This window comes from Numenius arquata, chromosome 4 (genome assembly GCF_964106895.1).
Source record: "Numenius arquata chromosome 4, bNumArq3.hap1.1, whole genome shotgun sequence".
Classification (NCBI taxonomy): Eukaryota; Metazoa; Chordata; class Aves; order Charadriiformes; family Scolopacidae; genus Numenius; species Numenius arquata.
This window is the reverse complement of record NC_133579.1, coordinates 56,737,399-56,756,667: the sequence shown is the minus strand read 5'-3', so window position 1 is coordinate 56,756,667 and position 19,269 is coordinate 56,737,399. Positions and strand designations below refer to the sequence as shown.

General features: G+C 44.1%; 1 protein-coding gene across 1 annotated transcript in view; it reads right to left on the bottom strand.

Moving 5' to 3' along the window:
• Positions 1-12,656: 12,656 nt before the first annotated feature.
• CDH20 (cadherin 20) overlaps positions 12,657-19,269 on the bottom strand; it is a 36,408-nt gene continuing 29,795 nt past the window's right edge. Inside the window, exons 10-11 of the mRNA XM_074146652.1 lie at positions 14,942-15,193; positions 12,657-13,599 (exon numbers count right to left, since the gene is read on the bottom strand). Coding sequence (XP_074002753.1) covers positions 13,100-13,599; positions 14,942-15,193 — 752 coding nt within the window. The 3' untranslated portion in view covers positions 12,657-13,099. The remainder of the gene's footprint in view (positions 13,600-14,941; positions 15,194-19,269) is intronic.

The following is a 19,269-nucleotide window of genomic DNA, read 5'->3' as shown; positions in this document are numbered from 1 at the left end:
TGGGTGTTACGTGTCGTCTTTCCTCTGATATATATTTTATTGAAGGAGGATAAAGGGTTTTGCTTACTGTGTGTGGGAAATAGAGTAGAAAGCGGTCTAGCAAAAGTGCTGAAAAGTGCATTTCCTCATTGTTAAATGGCAGCAAGGTGCTTTTATGCCTCCTAGTTGGCCTTTGGTAGAGGTGGAGTATTAATTCTAAAGAGCAAAGGAGGAGTATCAGTGTCCCAGGGTCACGGTATGCATGATAGAGAGCCCTGTCAGAAGCTTTTGCTAGTGGAAATCTGGGTAATGAGGTGGGAGATGCTGTGTTTCCTGCTGCTCCAGAAGAGCAGGAGCCTGTTGCCATTCAGGGGCCGGCTGCCGGGTTAGCTGAGCTCCTTCGCCCTTGAGCTACAGGTTAAGAGCCAGAGATTAACGGCTTTGAGGGCCTGGGTAGGTCAGCTGGCTTTTGTCACTTGTACTTGGGGTTGTGCTAAGGGTGTGTTCATGACCAGAGCATTAGGGGTTAATAGGACACTGAGAGGTGTTTTAATATATGGTTAATTAGTTATCATGCAGGCTGATTGATTGCCTATCTATTAAATCTTCTGTTGATGGACTTGTAAAATGTATTACTCATCTGTAAAATGGTTATAACAGCTATAAATCATTTAAGAAACCTTATAATTCATTTATGAACCTATTCTTTAGAGTAAAGTGGGATTGATCTTCATCTTCATACCTTGTATTTTTAAATTACACGTATGATGACAGCACCTCATGTGAGCATGTATACCATACCGGGCAATTTAATAGAAAGAATCCCATGTGTTTCACAGTGGCTCCTTATTTTCTACTACAAGTTTTGGTCTTTGTCTTTGTGAATGTTGTCACACTGCCTTTAAAGATGCGCTACAGGGCCTGTTGCAAAACCCTGTATAGCTATTGGAGCTGACTGGAACACAGCAATTTGCTCAGTTGGTGGGAATTACTGAGTTTTGGACTGTTGCACTACCGTGAGAACTGAAGTGTGTGGTCCTCTCCCGTGGAAGCTGCTGGGGTTCTCTGTGGCTTATGAAGAACAACGTAAGCTCTTGACCAACACAGTTTTGGTTTGACCAAGTTGTGGATAGGCTGGTTTAACCTGGTGGTACCTAAGGGCATTTCTGGGCTTGTGCTCAATTATGCCAGTTTGTGGCGCTGAGAAATGCTTCCAGGGACTGTGAAAACCTGGGAGTGAAACATGTTCCCAAACCCTCTTTTTCGCTCTCTGTCTGAAAGGGTGAGGGCTATCCCAGCCTTGGGCCATCCCATCATTTCCCTGCTTTTGGAGAGACCCTGTGGAGGACTTGCAGACCCTTTTGCCTGACTTGGAAGATGTGTGGCTAGGCTGCCGGTATAATTCCGGCTATTTTTATGGCCACACTTTCTGGCTCAATTCAGTTCTTTGTTCATACACTGCGATTTGTAATCTCTAACGGAGATGTCACTTGCCGAAGACGGCGCTGTCGCCGCTAGGTGCCAGTGTGTTCCGGCAGGACCCGCCGGGATGCGGGCTCACCGCGGGTGCGAGGGGCTCTGCTGCGGCGGGAGCCTTGGGAAACTCACCGAGGACTTTTTTTCTTTCCCTCCTCCACCCCCCTAACCGCCCCTCCCGCCCCCCATTCACCTACAAATGTATCATCCAGCCGCACCGCTGCTGCTGGGAAGAGACTGCCAGGGCATTTCTTAAAATGAAATTTTCAAATGCTTCCCTCCCACCCCTTTTTGAGATCCATTTCCTCACTCAGATTTTATTTCTCTCTTCTTTTTTTTCTCCTTTTCTCCCTAATATTGCTCGAGCATTTGATGGCTGCGTTTTAAAGGCAGCCTGTAAGTTCATGAAGTGAAACAAGCAAAGAAACTGTACTATATTGAGAAGAATGTTAATACATTTTGCAGAAAGGCTTTGCAGACTTTAGATCCAGACAGGAAAGCAAGGACACTATAGGTAATATTAGCATGGACTGTAATCCCTTAAATATTTCTGTGCCGCTCTACCACAGATGTGGGCTGCCAATAAGCAGCTGGTGCCAGACCAGACCCTATGCAATTCCATGCAAGTCTCTATGCTGTGTGACAAAGATGTTTATAGCTGCTGGAGTGCATCATGTCTGATGCATCTTTCAGGATATTATTCACATAGATCTGTCCTATGTCCTGGAGACCTTGTTCACTTGCAAAACAATTAAGAGTCCCAAATGAAACGTGTCTCATTGTGGCATATACTACATTACACCTCAGGACATGTTGTCATGAAGGCTGGACGTCAGAACATTGGTCCAACAAACAATGCCAATTTCTCTCCGTGTCCTGTTAGCGCAGCGGGGTGTGATGTCATGCAGCTGTCTGGAGGTGACGCTGACTCAGCCTGGGCTTTCTGGCACTATGCCCCTGAAACCCATCATCTCTCAGGATGCATCAGCACTATATAGCAACTGAGGAGCCTGTGCCTGTCTTATTCCTCTTTCCATGTCCCCTTCCCTCCTGTCAAGGGATTAACTTTAGGTATGAGATGCTAAGAAAACCAGTCACTTCTTTTGTAATAAAAACCTGACTCCAAGAGTCATGGTCAGTGTTGCTGGCTTTGGGGATTTCATCCTGGAATTCAAGCAATTTGTGCGTTTTCATTAAAAAACCAGACTCCTAAAAAAGCAACTCAGCTTTTCAATTATTTAGAGAGGCAAGGTTTTCAGGACTGGGAGCTCTGGGATGTGAGTTCCAAGGTTGCCAGTGTTAGTGGCAAATTGTTAAAAACAAAATGTATTTTTTTTCTTAAAAGAAAAACATTACAATGAAGCAAAGAAAGTTTAATAATTTGGGGATAGATGACTTGTGTTTTTTTGAATGTTTGTAACTGATATAACTGGTCGCCCCTACAAAAGCAACCACAGGGGTACAGCAGGATTAACTGCCTTCCACGTCTCCTTCTAATTCCAGTATGATTTACCCTTACCATTAATACTTGGTATTAATGACATATAATATAAATCAATGATTTTGTTGTTGTTGTGCAACTTTTAGCTTCATTATTGAACACTTACCAGAGAAGGGCTTCTGGAAATGTTCTAATTAGCAAGCACAGGTATAAGGATAGGGGGCCCTTTCTCTTTCACCTGTGGCTTTGCGTGACTGTGTAACCTCCTCACCTGCATCAGAAATTCCAGCACAAAGTAGCTGCTGCAGCCATCACCTTCTGTTCATCCTCAGAGCTCTGTTCAGGCATTTCTAACACGGTCCTTACTTCACTGTCTGCCCCTTTTCCTCTAGCTAAAATGATGTGAAGTAGGATGAATGCTTTCCTATTATTGTTGTCCTGTCCTCATGTTCTGAATGTGCTCTTTGCGGCGATAAACTGAACTTCCTCACAGCTGAATACCTCCAGCTTTTCTATTCTGTCTGATTCCCAGCCTTTTTAAATAGTGCTTTCTGTCCAATGTGCCCCAAATCTCATGATCACACAGCAGCTCCCCTCCTGCTTCCCGTTGCTCTTGGATCTGCACAATCCCCAACCCTGAGACGCTACATCCTCCCTTTTCACGTGAGACGTGCTGCCCCTTAGTATGAGTCCACTCTCATATCTCAGCCACACGCCCTTGTGTATTGGCTGACCCATTGCATGGCTCATGAAGCAACAGGGAGAGGCTGATTGCACCCCATGACAGTTTGGGATTCGTGCAGCCTCCATGGGGTCTCGGTTCATGATCAGATGCATTTTTGACCCACTCTGATGTTGGCGTTTCTAGATGGAGCCCACCCACTCCAGCGCAGGCCTCAGGAATTAATTACCCTTTGACAGGGCTATCATGGATGCAAAGTAGGTATTATTCACTGTGAACTCTGTCTTGCCTGTCTCCTGCACATGACCCTCTTCTCAGCCGTGTTTGAAGCAGCTCAGCACTGAGAGAAATCCTGAGCATAGTCAGAACAAACAAAAGAGCCCTGAAGGCAGGAGCTTCCAGATTTCAGTTATAAACTCTTCTTATCCAAACACCTGAAAAATGTCACCAGACTCCACAAACACTGCTGCAGTGTGTCAAGCCCCATTGCTTGTCGCAGGGAAAGCAAGGCTTTTCCTGTTTTCAGAGTGATGCCATTGGAGCCACTGTAGGGTCAGAGTGGACTTCATTAGCTACGTGGAGCATCAGGGAAGTCAAAAGGGATGAGGGAAGGCAGGAGGCCAGCAGGTGTAATGGTGCAGCCAGCTCACAAGAAGTTGCATTAGAGCCCAACCATACTGTGGCTCCTGATGCCTTGCCTCATTTTCAGCAAAGGGAGACACTCCAGCTTTTATAATGTATTGATTAGCAGAGAAAATAACGCGGTGCATGATGATGCTGTCTGTAGGGTCTCTGCGAAACTTTCCAGCCAAAACTAGGTCAGGTTTAAAAGCCTAATGTGTGCACTGAAGTGCAAAGGCAGTGAGAGAGATGACTTGTTCCCAGTAATGATATTTTAAACAAAAGGAAAGAGCCGGCATTCTGTTTGTTTAATGGCTGCAAGCTGATCGGATATTTCACTACAGCTGTGTTTTGTGTTTTTAGACGCTATCACAGTATTTACTTGCAGAGACAGGACAATGAGCTGCAGGCAGAGGCTGGCAGGGAGTATGCTACAGCAAAAGCAGCTAAATAGAGTAATTTTTTTTGTTATAACTCTGATACATTGCAGTAGCCATTATCCACACACAAAATGAGATACTCCCCTGGCCTTACCGGCAGAGTAGCTAAGGTGGAGGAGACCATTATCTATGATTTGTGGGCAGGTATCTGATACTAATAGAATAAATGACTTGCTACAAGTCTTTTACTTTAGAAATGTCTTTTTTTCTTTAGAATGTCTTTACCACAACTTTGTATGAAACCAGTGCCACGCTCTTGCATCTTGTCTTCAGTACAAATGTCTTATTTAAAAGATAGGCTGGCCAACTTGTTTTGGCCACGTGTCAGTTTGAACAGCAGAGGTGGTGGTAATTGATGCTGACAGCAGGTGTATCCACTGGCAGTGGCAGGTCTCACTCACCTCCTTTCTGGACTGTACACCCCTGTGAAGTAGCATGTGCAGCACTACAGGTACCTAACCCAGCAATCTGGGTTCCTCTGAGATGTTACTCTTTACCAGTGTCTCCAGCACTAATGTCTCAGTGAAACCCCTCTTTATCCCTATTGGAGATGTGCAGTCAGAAGTCAGGATGCCCTCAGTGATCCCCTGGGCACCTCTGGTCCATGTGGACACCTCCCTGTGGCCAGCAGCCAATGGCCTGGGGAGAGAGAAACACTCTTCCAGGGGCCAACTCTTCCACTCCTGAGAAGGACATCTAAGGTAATATGGTTTTCTTGCTGGGGAATCCTCCTTTATCTCTATTGTCTATAGAAAGAGCTTAGACATTTAATTTTTAGACCTGTGCTACATTTTTCTGGAAAAATGCGATCTGCTGTATTATTAATCTCAAATCCTGCTGGGCTGCACCAGGACACTCAACTGATTTTCCTTAGCAATAGTATTAACGTGTAATATTCTCCAAGGGCTACTGACAACAGAGTCACCACACATCAAGGATGCTGCGCTGCTTCAGTAATTCATATTTGCTGTGTGCTTTGATGTTTTCAGAGAGAAGGCCTGACAAAGAAACAAAATATTGTGACTACAGCTGATAAACTGAGACAAAGGGATGGATTAGGATCTGGCTTGCTACAGCATTTTGCTCAAGTCATTCCAGGTAGGCTTTAAGGGAGCATGCATGACTACAGCCTGAGGGCCTTCCAGTAGTGCGTTAAGAGATGCTACCAACATCTGCTATTTGTGAGTCATCCTCCTTTTCCTCATTTCCCAGAGCTAGAAGAGTATGTGCTTTTTGAAAAGAAATATGCAGCTTTATGTCCTATCTAGCATGTGCCTGGGGCCCTAAAATGCTTAGCAGTCTGCTTAAATAAATACTAAAACTCTTCACGTTCTTATGCTACTTTAGGGCGGGTAGCAAAGATGGTTATCCCTGTAGTATGCTGGGTGGAAAGCCACAGCACAGAAACCTTGAAAATTCATCATACTCATACGTAGAGTCAAAACCAGACCCCAACTCTCCTAGTGCCTTGGTGTTGCTTGTTAGGGATGAGCTGGGAAAGCGCATATTTGGCAATATGACATATTTGGGAAAGTGCATATTTGGCAATATGCAGCTTATACAGGGTTATGGCTGTTCACCAAAATGCCTTGCTCTCTGTGAGCCTAGATACAAAAGTACGATACTGGGATCACTAAGGAAGATTGTCAGCCTTCCCTTCTCCTTTACCAGACACGTTATTGGGGTGGCTGCTGTACTGGTTTATACAGCCTAGCTCTATTTGTGGGATGGAGCCATTTTCCTTACTGACATTAGTTTCTCTTGCTCCAACCTGCAAATGAAGTCAGGGCTGGCAAGGCACTGAGCCTACTCCCCACCAGAAAATGCTGACAGAAAATGCTTGTTTTATTTGATCTTATTCTGAGCAAAGCCAATAGTCTACCACATGTTTGAATATGCTGTTCATTTATCAAGCAGATCTGTGAGATGGCTGAAATTTTTCAGGATAAATGAAGGAGGCTCAGCATCTTATAAATTGGTCGGTTTGGAGCTCTCACTGTGAGTGATGTTTCTAAAACACTAACGTCATCTCTAATTTCTCAAAATTACATATAATTTATGTTGTGGTTGTTCACTACTTGAACAGTTTAGGAAAACACTTTACAATTAACTCTGGATAGTAAGATTTAATAACAGCTTTCACACATTTTTATCCTACTCATCTGTTTTGGGTTGTAAATGCAACATTGTCTTTTGATTTCTTTAGTGGTTGGACAGCTGGCTGGAGAGTAGTTGAGAGTTTCAAATACACGGGAGTCATGAAATGAAGTTTCCTTGGATTAGTAGCAGAGATAATTTTCTGTTGCAGAACATTATTTCTCTTTTAGTCCATAGACATGTTTATATTATCAGTTAGAAAATATCTTTATATCTGAGATCAAGCTCAAAATTCCACTGCCTACCTGCCATAGGCATAATTTACAAAGTCATAAGAGGAGGTCTGCTTAGATAACAGACTGTTGGGACAAGCTACCATTTCTACCATTATTTCCTCTGAAATTTTAGTCAGTTTTTGAACTTCTGTGTGCTTCCATTTATATGTCTGTAAAAAAACCCCTATGGTTATTCTGTACCAGATATGAGAGCCTTATTTCACTGAGTTTTGCAAAACACTTTGCACTCTCAGGACAAGAGCATACAGTCTAAAGGCAGGATATGCATGTTTTTCCTTTTACTGGACATCTGAAATGCAAGACACTTCTCCATGGACAATAGGCACAAGGTTATTAAGTGCACCATTAAGGAATGGGCCTCCTGGGGAGTATGAATTTTCAAACTAACATCTTCATATCTATAGGCCAGTCTCCACGGTATTCAGACAGTGTACTGTCTTCTACATCAGCTCTTAAAAAAAACAACACATGATTTTTAAAAGTAATTGTAAAGTGACTCTCTTGACCTCCTCCACCATATTACTCTAAGGTCTCTTGGGAAATATAGTATCAGCATTGCACTGCTGCTTCTGCTCAGAGCCAGTGATGCAGGTGGCCTGATTTGCCACCTCTGAGGCCAACGGTAAAATATTTTGCATGTCAGTGGGCACATGATCTTTAGAAGTTTGATATAGGAAAGCAAAGCTGAAAATTTGTCCCTAAAGCTTTGGCTTGGCAGTGGGACTCCCCAGCCCTTACTGCTTTCCCTAGATCATAGCTCTGACTCCACCTCAGGTTCACTGCTGTCCCTGCTAATTTTCCTCTGTCTGTTTAGAGAGGATGCACTGATACAGATTATTACTGCATTACAGTCCAAATGAGAGGCAAATCACTGACCGCTATGCATGAGAATGAATCCCTGAGGCGATACAGCTGTTTTGTAGCAGTGGCTTTTCTTGGAGCACTCTGACGGCATATGTGTTGCCCTGAGAGAGACAGGGCACTACTGAGTGAAAGGCAGCTCCTCCTCTTCTGAGTGCTGCAGATCTCAGCAGGCACAAATTAGGATGTCTTGGACAGCCCCACTCTCTGTTTACACCAGCTGCATGTGAAGAGAATACATGAAGGGCTATTTCTTGAGCAGGATGCAATGGGCTGCCTCACACCCTGACAGACAAGAGCAGCAACATATTTAGCTTACAACAGTATGGACTTCCTCACATGCCATCCTCACTTGTTACTGAACCCATCTTCTTTTCTGGGGAGCAACAGCATCTCCTGGGTTTGGTCTAACTGATGGCTAAGCTGGCATAAACCAAAGTGATTATGTCTGACAGAGCCTTAGCGATAAGACCCAGCAGCACAAAGGCTAAAACAGCTGAGTCTCCTCAAATTTGAATTTGTCCAGGTCAGAACTTTTCTGGAGTCTGTCAGGCATCATTTGTGCCTCTTTTATGTGCCTCATTTCTTTTACTTATGGCCAGGATGGGTAAGATGTGATACCTATGGAGGGCAGACCGCTGGGACCCATCTGTTCCTCTGGTTTCAAGCTTCCTGGGAGCTGTGGTCAGGCAGCAGGCAATGAAGCAGGTTCTAGTTTGTGCTATAGGCCAGTTGCACCAAGCAGAAGCCAAGCATAGGCTAGTAAATCATATTTCAAGGTGACCAAAATATGACTTTTGGGTCCCCCAAGGATCTATGTCACTATTGGTTTTAATGAATGGTCTAAAAGGGGATTGCAGGCAGCAAATGTGACTGTGGCATAAAATGATTAAGAGCAATAAAAGCTGAAGGAGAAATGACAAAATCAAGAGGGACCTAATAAAGCTGGATAAATGGGCAATGCAGCAGCAAATGAAACGCAGCGTTGCAAGAAAATTTATGCCAGAAAGAATGATGTTAACTCTTTTTATACATGCTTGAGTTCTCTGTTTTGCTCTGGGAAGAGCCAGGCTCTGACAGACAGCTTAAAGAGAGCTGCTATTCAGATCCTAGATGTAATGACCAATGCAGTATAAGCGATGTCATGCAATCTGCCTAGACAAGAAATAGATGGGTAGTAGGAAGGGAAAAGAAAAACATCAGAGAGCATAGTGTTTGCCCATGGTCACTCGCAATACCACATATAGAGCAGAGGTCTTGAGAATGTCGTGCCTAGGGCCAGGCACTGAATGGCATGGATAAATCCCACAGGCCAGGCTATTAACTGAGAGAGAAGCACCTCCAGAGGGCCATAGCATCATACAGATGGCCAAGACAGGGGGAATGAATCACTCTTTGTCTAGCCCTGTTAGTTTGACAGAGAGCTTACATGAGTTGCTTAGGCCATATGCTCAATTTTTAAGTGGCTGCAATTAGTAAAATGACTGCTATTTCTTTCCTCTGAACCATTTCTTTTTGGACACAGCTGAGACTAGGGGATTGTTCCTGGATGGTAAGTCCTTTTGTTTTTTCCTGAGAACTGGCAGCTGTGAAAGAAAAATATCATGAGAGGAACGAAATAAAATGAATACTGATAAAAGCTTTATGCGCTCGGACTGGCCTTGGAGCACAGGGGGACTGGGGACAGTGGTGAGGGCACATAGGATCTTGGTCTGGCCCGCTGACATTTCTGCCCTTACATCAGGGCAGTGGGTAGAATGTAGGTCTCACACAGGACTGGGGCTGCCACTTTGAGGTGTTTGCTCGTGTGACAAAGCCCAGTTCCTCCACCATGTCAGGCTGAGCTCCCTGGCTGTAAACCAATAGCAGGTTTTATGTAGTGCCGCAAGTGTCCATGGACACTGCCAGGCCTGGCCTTGAGGAGCCCCAAAGCAGGAGACTGAGGACCTGCATGATCAGCATGTTTGTTGCACTGCCAGCCAGTGGCACCGTACATTTCCTTTGGGCTTAGAGTCTTCTCCCCTCTTCTACTTTGGACCAGGCCTGCTGAGCCCTGATATGTCCATGAATGGATCCTTTTTATAGTTCATCAGTAAAAACAGAGCATTCTTCAGTTTTGTTTGTGGGAAGGTGATAGATGAAAGTGTTGGTTGTTTGCATAGAGATTTCACAGACTGCAAAAACACTGTCACCTGTTCCATAAAATTTAAAAAAAAAAAAAAAAAAAAGTCATGCTGCCAAGTGCCTGCTAAACACCAGCTGGTAAGTGTCACAGCATCAAGCTGTCCAACTATTGACTGTGCTCACAAGCTGAGGCAAACTCAAGGAGAATCAGATAGCCTAATGGTGACATGCAGCTTAGGAAGGTGGGTTCAGAGCTCATTCTGCCTTCAGGCTCCCCTGTGGTGCGGGTCCAAGCATTTAACAAAAGTGCCTTTGGTCCTTCCCCACTGGGTGACACACAGCCCAGGAAACTGGTCCCAGCTGCTGTGTAGCTTTTCTTGCAGAAGCCAGTGCTGGGGTCTTCTGTGGAGTAAAAACTGACCCCCTGGAGCAGCTTGTCCTGGAAAAACCCTCAGTAAACACAGTAGGTATCTTCAAGTTGAAGATACCCACTGCATTTCTGGACTGCATTTCTACCCCTCTTCCTAAACCATTCCTAAACTCTTCCATAAACCACTGCAGTGTCAGGACACAATGAACTATCCAGAGGCTTTTTGTTATTGTAGACTATGTCTAAAGGAAGAGAAAGAAATGGTCTGAAAATACCAAACTGTTGGTCTACAGAGGGACAGAGTCGTCTGTGTGCATGGCAGGCTTGTATGGCAGCAAGGGATACTTGGCTTATACTTCCCAGGGAAGGCTTTCACATTGAATATACTGATGCAGTGGAAGATTGCTTAGAAAGGTTACAGAGCCTTAACAGTCAGGGGTTTTAAGAATAAACAAGTGTCTGCTTAAAATATATAAAACTGATGATTAATTCAGACAAGGAAGTGGTGGAATAGGTGTCCTCTCTATTTTCCTTCCTGGCCGCATATTCTGTCATTCCTGTTGTGTCAGGAGGTGAGGAAGCTCTCAGAAGTCTCTCAACAGCAGTTTTACATGCTCTACACCACTTTCTTGGTCATGGTGGTCGCAGTTATTTGTCTAGTGCTATAAAATCAACATGCCATGGGAGGGTAAGTGGTACGGGTTGAATGAAAAAAACCATGATCACATATTTTTCGGTGCTGTTTCTGCAATGGTGTAAAGCAGGTTCAGGTAATTGGCAGCACAGGTTTTCATCACATCAGTTGAGCAAATGTTTGATAAGTCACTAAAACTTTTTTTCCTTCCTGTCTACCTGGCTTTCCAGGGGTGCATGACTTTGTATGAGTCTCTGTGGAGACACGGATCATGTCTTAAATTGGTACAGCCAAAGACTAGGCGGAGAGAGCAGTGTTTTGTGCACATCTGCAACAGAAACTGAGCACAGTATGCACATGGTAAAAGTGTGGCAACTGAGTGGTTATGTCTGCACATCTATTTTCTGGTCAATTTTGAGATTAATAGAGCCTTTAGCTAGGAAGAAACCTCCAAGTGCCATTGTGAACTTTCACCATCTTCCATGAAACTTGTGTTAGTGTAATTTATCCAACCCTTTGCATTTACATATGTAAATGAGACAATATCCAGGCTCAAAACTTTGATTGCAGAGTAAGAATGACCATAAATGGATATTGCATGTTACAGTCTGTCATGTGTCAAAAGGCATGTAACTGGGCCGTGTAACTGGTTTCCAAGCTTCTCAATGCCCCAGCTGTAACATTTCAAAAAGTCAGCCAAGACTTTCTTTTGATTTCAGTGTGGTTGGAATAGAACAGTAACTAGTCTGATGGGCTCCACATGGGCTGATTCATGGCTGTAGACAATGTCCAAGTGAACATTGAGCAGACAATCTGCTCGAACCTGCAAATTGAAGGCTTGTTTCCTTGACATGATGCTGATGAACCACTTTTTCTCGATGCTCGAGGCATCTGGCAGTAAAGCCACAAATAAACACTAACTGCTCAGTGCAAGGTAGTCAACAAATTGCCATCAGACTTTCCCTTCTGTTTAACTTTTATTAAAAGAGGTGCTAAGGTACTGTACTGTATGCAGTACTTCATATTTATTACCAAAATTAACAAATATACAAAACTTATACATGTAATTTTCTTACATCCATTTATTGGTCTATAATACTGCATTTGTTCAAGTAGGTTATCTACAGTATGTAAACATCCCTTGGATTGACCTCACACAGATTAGGAAAGCCCATCTAACCCATGTAGTTACCAAATATAGCTTTTTCTTTTTTTAAAATTTATTTGGCTTTCATTGGTAGAATCTAATCTTCACATTTGGCACATGGAAGAGACATCTACAGTGCAAAAGAGGCAGATTTTCTGGTTTTGTTCTGAGCAGTTTAGTGGAGTCATGGTTTTAAAGAACAGAGAATAAATTTACACAAACTTGATAGGAGATGGATTAGTGTTAACACCAATGACTCATAGATCAGCCATTAAACTAGAGCAGAAATTCAAAGCCTCTTCCCCAGCCCTTTTGGCCAGGTGGAAAAAAACCTCAGCCTTGTTTCTAAAGGATCAAAAAAGGACTCTGTTAGCAACAGAGAAAGGAGGTTTAGTTTACAAAGAGCCCTCTGAGATTCCAGTTTCAATTTTCTGCTTTGTGGGATTTTTTTTTTCCTCTTGTTAGCAAGCAATTTTTTTTTCCTTTTTAATAGGGGAAAAATAACCAGTGGGGAACCGCTTTTCTGTGCTGGCAATTTCTTGGTGAGTTGAAGAGTACAATTGGAGTTTACAGATCTTTGAACCCAGACATATAGAGCTCAGTAAGCTGCCGTGTATGAGGGAGAGAGAAAGGGAGAGAGAGAAAGAGAGTAATGTCATTATATTCCAGGAGTAGGGCTTTCCAATTTTGCTGTAAAAAACAGGGAAAAACTTTCTTCCTTCTGCTTCTCATTGTTTCAAAAATGTGACTTAATTTAACTGAGTAAAGCTGATCCAGAGAGACCTTCATTCGCACCCTTCTTCCCATTCTCATCCAAGCACCGTATTGCTATTGTTTAGGAGGCCTCACCCATGTCCATGGAAGCATCTGATGAGAATGGACCTAACCGGACACCGTTTCACATGGAAACCCCTCTGCCGCTGCTCGTCCGTTACCACAGAGCCCCACTGCTGTCCGTGGCACCATACATCTCGGCCAGCTTTTTGAAGCGTGGCCCCCAGTCCGTCAGGTAGTCGTAGCTCTGGTCTGAGTCTGTTGTCACCGACTGTAGGGAGCTGAGTGACTCCGCCACTGAGCCATTCCCTTCAAACATGTACGTCTGGAGGGAGTCGAAGGGAGGTGCCCATAGGTCCATGTCAGCTTCGTACAGCTTGGCGAGCACGTAGTTGTGGACGTTGTTGTCCATGACGCACGCCTGAGGCACGTATCGGGAGAGGCTCTCTATTTCAGGGAGCATGTCCTGCCGGTTTTTCACCACCAGCTGGGCCTCCCGTGGGTTCCACATGGCGGCAATATCAAAGGCCTCCGTGTCCTCCTCCCCACCGCCCTCATCGTCGTACCTGACAATGTTCTCATGGATGTTCTCCTCCTCGTCGATGATGTACGGCTGCTTCCGCTGGCGCCGCATGGACAGGATGAGGAGCACCAGCACTGCGGGAGGTAACCGAGATATGGGGCCATCAGCAATGGGGCAGTTCTTGCAAGAACTTTAGCCTCTCTGCTGCCCTGTTTTCCCCTCAGTGAGCCCAGCCAGCCCCTTGGATTTAAAGAGCTGTGGTGTTTGTGGGTGGAGGGCTGTTGAAATCCCCTACCCTCCAGTCAAGATTAGTAGCTTGAAGTTCTGCTAATCTGTCCCTTCTCTCAACTTAATTCTTAACTCTTGGTGACACTTATGACATGTACAGTGCTTGCAATGCTTTTGCTACTTTTAAGCTTGCCAGATCAGGTATCAGTAATAGTTTGCCTGCAGTGGCTCACAACTCCATAGAGATATTTTTTCCCCACTGTGTAGCTGGATTTTGCAGCCTGCTTTGGGGATGCCTCTTGGGCTGGGTGCTGCATGTGACATAGATGGATGGTGCCAAGGTACTACGGTGATATGTTTGCCTACAGGGAGCTAGCCCCTTAGTCTGCTCCAAAAGTGGTCATACAGGCACCAGGAGCCTTTACTCTTGAAAATGTGTCATCACCTGGTGACTGTATTTCCAGGGGTAGAACTCAGCAAAGGTTTTGAATGCCGAAATTTTGGACTGAGGTGTCTAGGCTCTGTTGAAGAACCAGAAGTGAGGCACTTTTAAAGAATTTTTTGTTCAGATGCTCCTCAAACTGGGTACTCTGAAATTTCAGGGAATGTGTGTTTTGAACTAATATCTCATGACTCCAGATAGTGAATGAAGGAACTGAAGTTCTTTAGATACCAGCAGCTAACAGGAGACATAGAAGGCTGGGCAAGAAAAGGATGAAATTTATTTGTGGAGACAGAACACATGCAAGGTGCTCAGCCCCTTTAGAGCAGCACAGGCACCATTTAAATGTAGTGTCTCAAGGAAAAAGGATGGGCGGGGATGTCTCCTGCCAAAAGACAAGAGGTGGAACTAGACTTACCACTCCTGGTTCCTGTGAGATCATATGATCAAAAACTTTTGAGGGTGAGCAAGTAAACTGTCCTCATCCACAGCTCTCTACTTCCTTCTGGCATACCCCTTCCAGAAAAGCAGGGCCCTACCAGACACCCTAGCACTTTGGAGATCTGGGAGAAATATTTGCAGGCCATATTTTTCCCCCATTCCTACACCCCAGGGTCTGAAGCCATAAGCAGCTGACTACACCATCTGGTCCTTGATTTAGCCTTTTAAGTATGTGTGTGTCTACATACAATACATACATGTACATAGAAGTGTGTGTGCGTTTGTATCCTCCACCTTCAGAGGAGGACACCCCCTGGCCAGGACTAAAGAGTTTGTCCCCTCCCAGGAAGAAGCCAAGGGTTTACCTAGCAGGACAAAGATGCAGGCGAGGATAGCAATGAGTGCCCCTCTGCTCAGGCTGACAGGGAGGATGTAGGCCTCCGCGTTGCAGGACATCACCATGCCATCATCATCGCAGCTGCACACGTGGACGGTCAGCGTGCCCGTGCTGCTTAGCACAGGGCGGCCGTTGTCACTGATCAGGATGGGGAGGTAAAAGGTGTTCTGCTCATGTTGTCGGAAGCCAGAGCGCCTTGTCAAAATCCATGCAGTATTGTCTAGGGGTAGAAAATAAATCGAGAGAAGAGCTTATATGCCGAGCAAATATATTCAGCAGAGAAGAAAGGTTAAAAAAATCAGCCCTAGACCCACATCCCTTTGTCTTCTCTCTTTTTTTCCTTTTTTTTTAATCAGCTTGTTATTAATCGGCATTTTGCCTCTGCCTTCCCTATTCCAGTATCTTCCCAGGCCATAGCTCCAAACCTGCAAGGCATACACACCTTACAAGTTGCCTTTACCCCTTCTGACATAAAGTGCCCCGAGCAAACTCACAGCCTTCAGATTTAGCTAAAAGAGCTTTCAGAAGGCAAGACAGAAACAAACAGTTGAAGGCAACTTGTAGTCCCTGTTTGTTCATGCTCAGCAGCTTTTCTAGACCTCACTTTTAAGCGCTGCCACCATTTTGGAGATGCTAGTGTATAACCCTTGTGGACATGTTAAGGTTCTCTTTATGTTTTTTGATACATGGCATGGCCATCTGCTGGAGGCAACGAGGAGACAAAGGAAAAAACCAGCTTGCTATCCTAGAGCAATGAGTTGAAAATTTGCAACTAAACATTTTTCAGTGAAATGCATGCAATTTCATTGGCACTTTTGCCATTGAAAAAAGTTGGAATGCTTTATGTCATCATTTGTCACAATTACTCTGCTTTGATTTGACCATTCAGTTTCATTTAGTGTGACTGTCTGCTTTTTATAAGAACTTGAATCAAAATGAATCAAAATGATGCTCCTGAAACAAAATAGTAAGAGAGTGACCTAACAGCCAGTTGCTGTTGGTCATTTCAAGGGAAATTCCTACCTTTGGGTTTTTTTCCTCCATATTCAGCATGTTTTTTAAAACATCAGAATTTCCCAGTGGCATTTGAATTCCTGTCTACCTCCTAACTCAAATTCCTCAGACCGTGCACCAAGTTTTCTAATCACAAAGAAATTGGATTCAGGAATTTGTTCTTCTCAGTTCTCATCTCAGGAATGCCAAGGCAAATTCTTTTGTCTTTGGACAAAAAAAATTATTTTGTCAGTTCTGGCTTTCAAGCTTTTTGGCCTCAGAGACTTTTGGAAAGTGCCAGACTGAATGTCTCCAATGTGATCTGGGCCACCAGGGAGTCTAAAGGAACCTGCAAGAAAATTGGCCCTTGTCACAAACATGTCTGCAAATCTTAGGACCCAAGACAAATGGGGAACAGAGGTGCTTTTTCTGTTTGGCAGACCTACAAGCCCTCACCCTGTACAGTGATGTTGTGGGACTTTTGGGAGCTGAGCTTCATGCAGTTTCTTTGACTTAATTTTGTTTCCTGTTCCTTTGGTTGAAAAGAGGTCACAATCTGGCCATCTGCATCTCCAGGTTGTTACCAATGTACTTTTGCTACGGTTGGAAATGCAGGATGCCAATCAGCTGTTCCCAGTTGGACTGGCACAATGGAGCTGCTGCCTGGAAATGGCAAGAAACCTTCTGATCACCAGTAGCCTGTGAAAAAACCCCAAAATACCAACAGGGTGTTGTTCCATTTCCTTATTATTTCCCTGTCAATTCACTGCTAAACTTTAAATCTTGGGTGATTTTCTTCAGTGCAGAGCCTCAGGTTGCATGCAGGTAAATCAGCTGTATTATCTGCTGTAGTCTGAACATCAGAAATGATTTGATGTCTTTTAGGAGTGAAATTTGGAGTGTTACATACAGTAAGCTATGAAATATATGCAAACTCAAGCTAGACTTGCTAGACTTGCTTGCTAGACTTAAATTATGCTCCAAGCTCCATACTTTGTGCTGCAAATCTCATGGCATCAGGCAGTACTGGTGCACGTAAGTATTGAGATGTCGGGCTCCACAGTTCATGAGATTAGTTTGAATTTGTGACATGCTCTTAAAAGGAATCTCAGCGTCTTTTATTTCTTGCACGTCAATGACATTTTGAGATATTACTCTGAAAGCATAAAATTCTGAACTGTGTGTGCATGTCTGTATGAGAATATATAGTGAAATTGTAGTGTCTCAGTAATTCACATAATCCCAAGAGCTGGAACTTTGAGGGAAAAAACACAAGGCGCAAGATGAAATCCCCAAAACTGATTATGTGTCAGTGTTTACTGATTTCACCCGCTGGATGTGCCATGAGTGTGGACATAGATAATTTTCAGGAATGTATCCCAAAACCTCGCAGGGAGCAGCACCCTGTGGCTCCCATAGCTCCTGGGGAAGCGGTGTGCTGCGGCTGGGAGCCCTCACCTCCTGCACACCTCCCCCTCCTCTCTCCTGGGGCACACACAAGTGCTTTCTCTCCCTTGGGCTGTTTATGTGCCCTCTAGTATGTGCTCCCCAGCTATCATCCCACATCATATCATCACTGGGCCTACTTTAGCCAGAGTAAAAGCAGCCCAAAGGGCAGAAAATGGAAAAGTGCCTGCATTTATGCAGCGTCAATGGAAATGTCTGAGTCATCTTAACAGTGTAGTAATTTGGTTGCATTTCTCTTTCCTGGGTAAAAGATTCACTTTCTTTAAACTGACCTACAATAGAAGTCACCACTTCTATTCGGGTGATAGCAAACCTTCATTTAATGTAAAATTGCTCTTTGTGAGGGAAAAAGACTTCATTATTTTGAGCTGGTCATACTTTGCCTGTAAAAGAAGTCACAGGCAGTGAACCTGACTGAAGCTGTGCAAAATCAGCCAGTGAGAGATCTCAAGTGTTTTTAACCAGGATTCTTTTTTCAGGCCAAAACCAAGTTTCTATAATCAAATATTGAAAGGTATATACATACATATGTATATATTGTTGCTGTGATATGCTGACTGTATCCCCCAGGTCTTAAATGTTTTTGGTGATAAAATTCTCTTGGTGGAACTTGGCATTACATTTTGGCCTTTTTGTTTTGTTTTGTTTTGTACTAGGCAGGCGTCCAAATTGTCCCTAAAGAATTGTTCTACCTGTTACTCTGCAACTGCAATTCGTTGGTGCCAAAGCTCGTTGTGTGACTCATCAAAAGCCAATGTGATTTGATGTGCTACTGCAGTGCGAAGGACATGCTGAAATGTGATGCAGCATGGCAGAAGCTAGAATACACAATTTTGTTTCAAATTTGATATCCACTAAGCCCCAGCCATGCAGAGAAAAGGGCTTGTGAGGATATGAAAGCCCCTATTATACTAAAAAAAAAAAAAGCAAGCATGATAAGAATGCACAATATTTTTGCATTACAGCTTCCAACACAGCATCTTTGGCTTGCAGAGGGCTGGATGGTAGCACTTAGCTACACCACTGAGCAGAGATAGTGAAAATTGCAGCATGGTGGGTCCTGCACCTGTGGATCAGTAGGAGGTGAAAGCTGTAATCCCCGCAGGCATGCAGGCTGGTGGTTTTGAGAGCAAATCATGGAGTACCTCCTTCCTGCAGTTTTCTGCCCCACTGGAAGTGATGTACCTCCCTGGAGAGGTCAGGGGAATTAACCACTGTGTAGGTCCAACCCCCGAGATCAGAGATTACCATTGCTCTTCTCACAAGAAAGGCTTGTTTTCTTTCTGCGTCTGTGCAAGAACTGGAGATGATTAGCCCTGAACTTCTGTTAGTTTTTAGAAACTAATTGTAATAATTATGAACAGTTAGGAAAAATATAAAGAAATGTTTCACCAGGAGGGGGAGAAAGACCACAAGGAAGAAGGCATTACAGACGCCACCGACTTCAGGAAGGGGTCACATTTTTTTCTTGGGAATTTGCAGCTCACTGCTTTTGCGCTCTGCCAAAGTGTTAGGTAGACCACAGTTTTAGGGAAGGAAGAAATAGCCAAAAATTTTCCTAGGAAAAATTTAAACGCAATGGGGAGGACTGCAAGAGGTTTCCAATGACAGGCCAGGCAGTGGTGTGACACTGAGGCCTGCACCCGTTAAAATGGCTACTCTCTCCTGGTACTTAAAGACAGAGGGCAGCAGTTAAGAGTCAGCAGAAGATCAGCTCAGAGCTTAATCTGGAAATGCAGTAAGTTTATTTTGTTGTTCACCCCATTCTTACACCAAGTCTCTTTTGCCAACTTTCCCCCAGCATAATCTCACCTGGATTTGGAAGTGGGGGAAGAT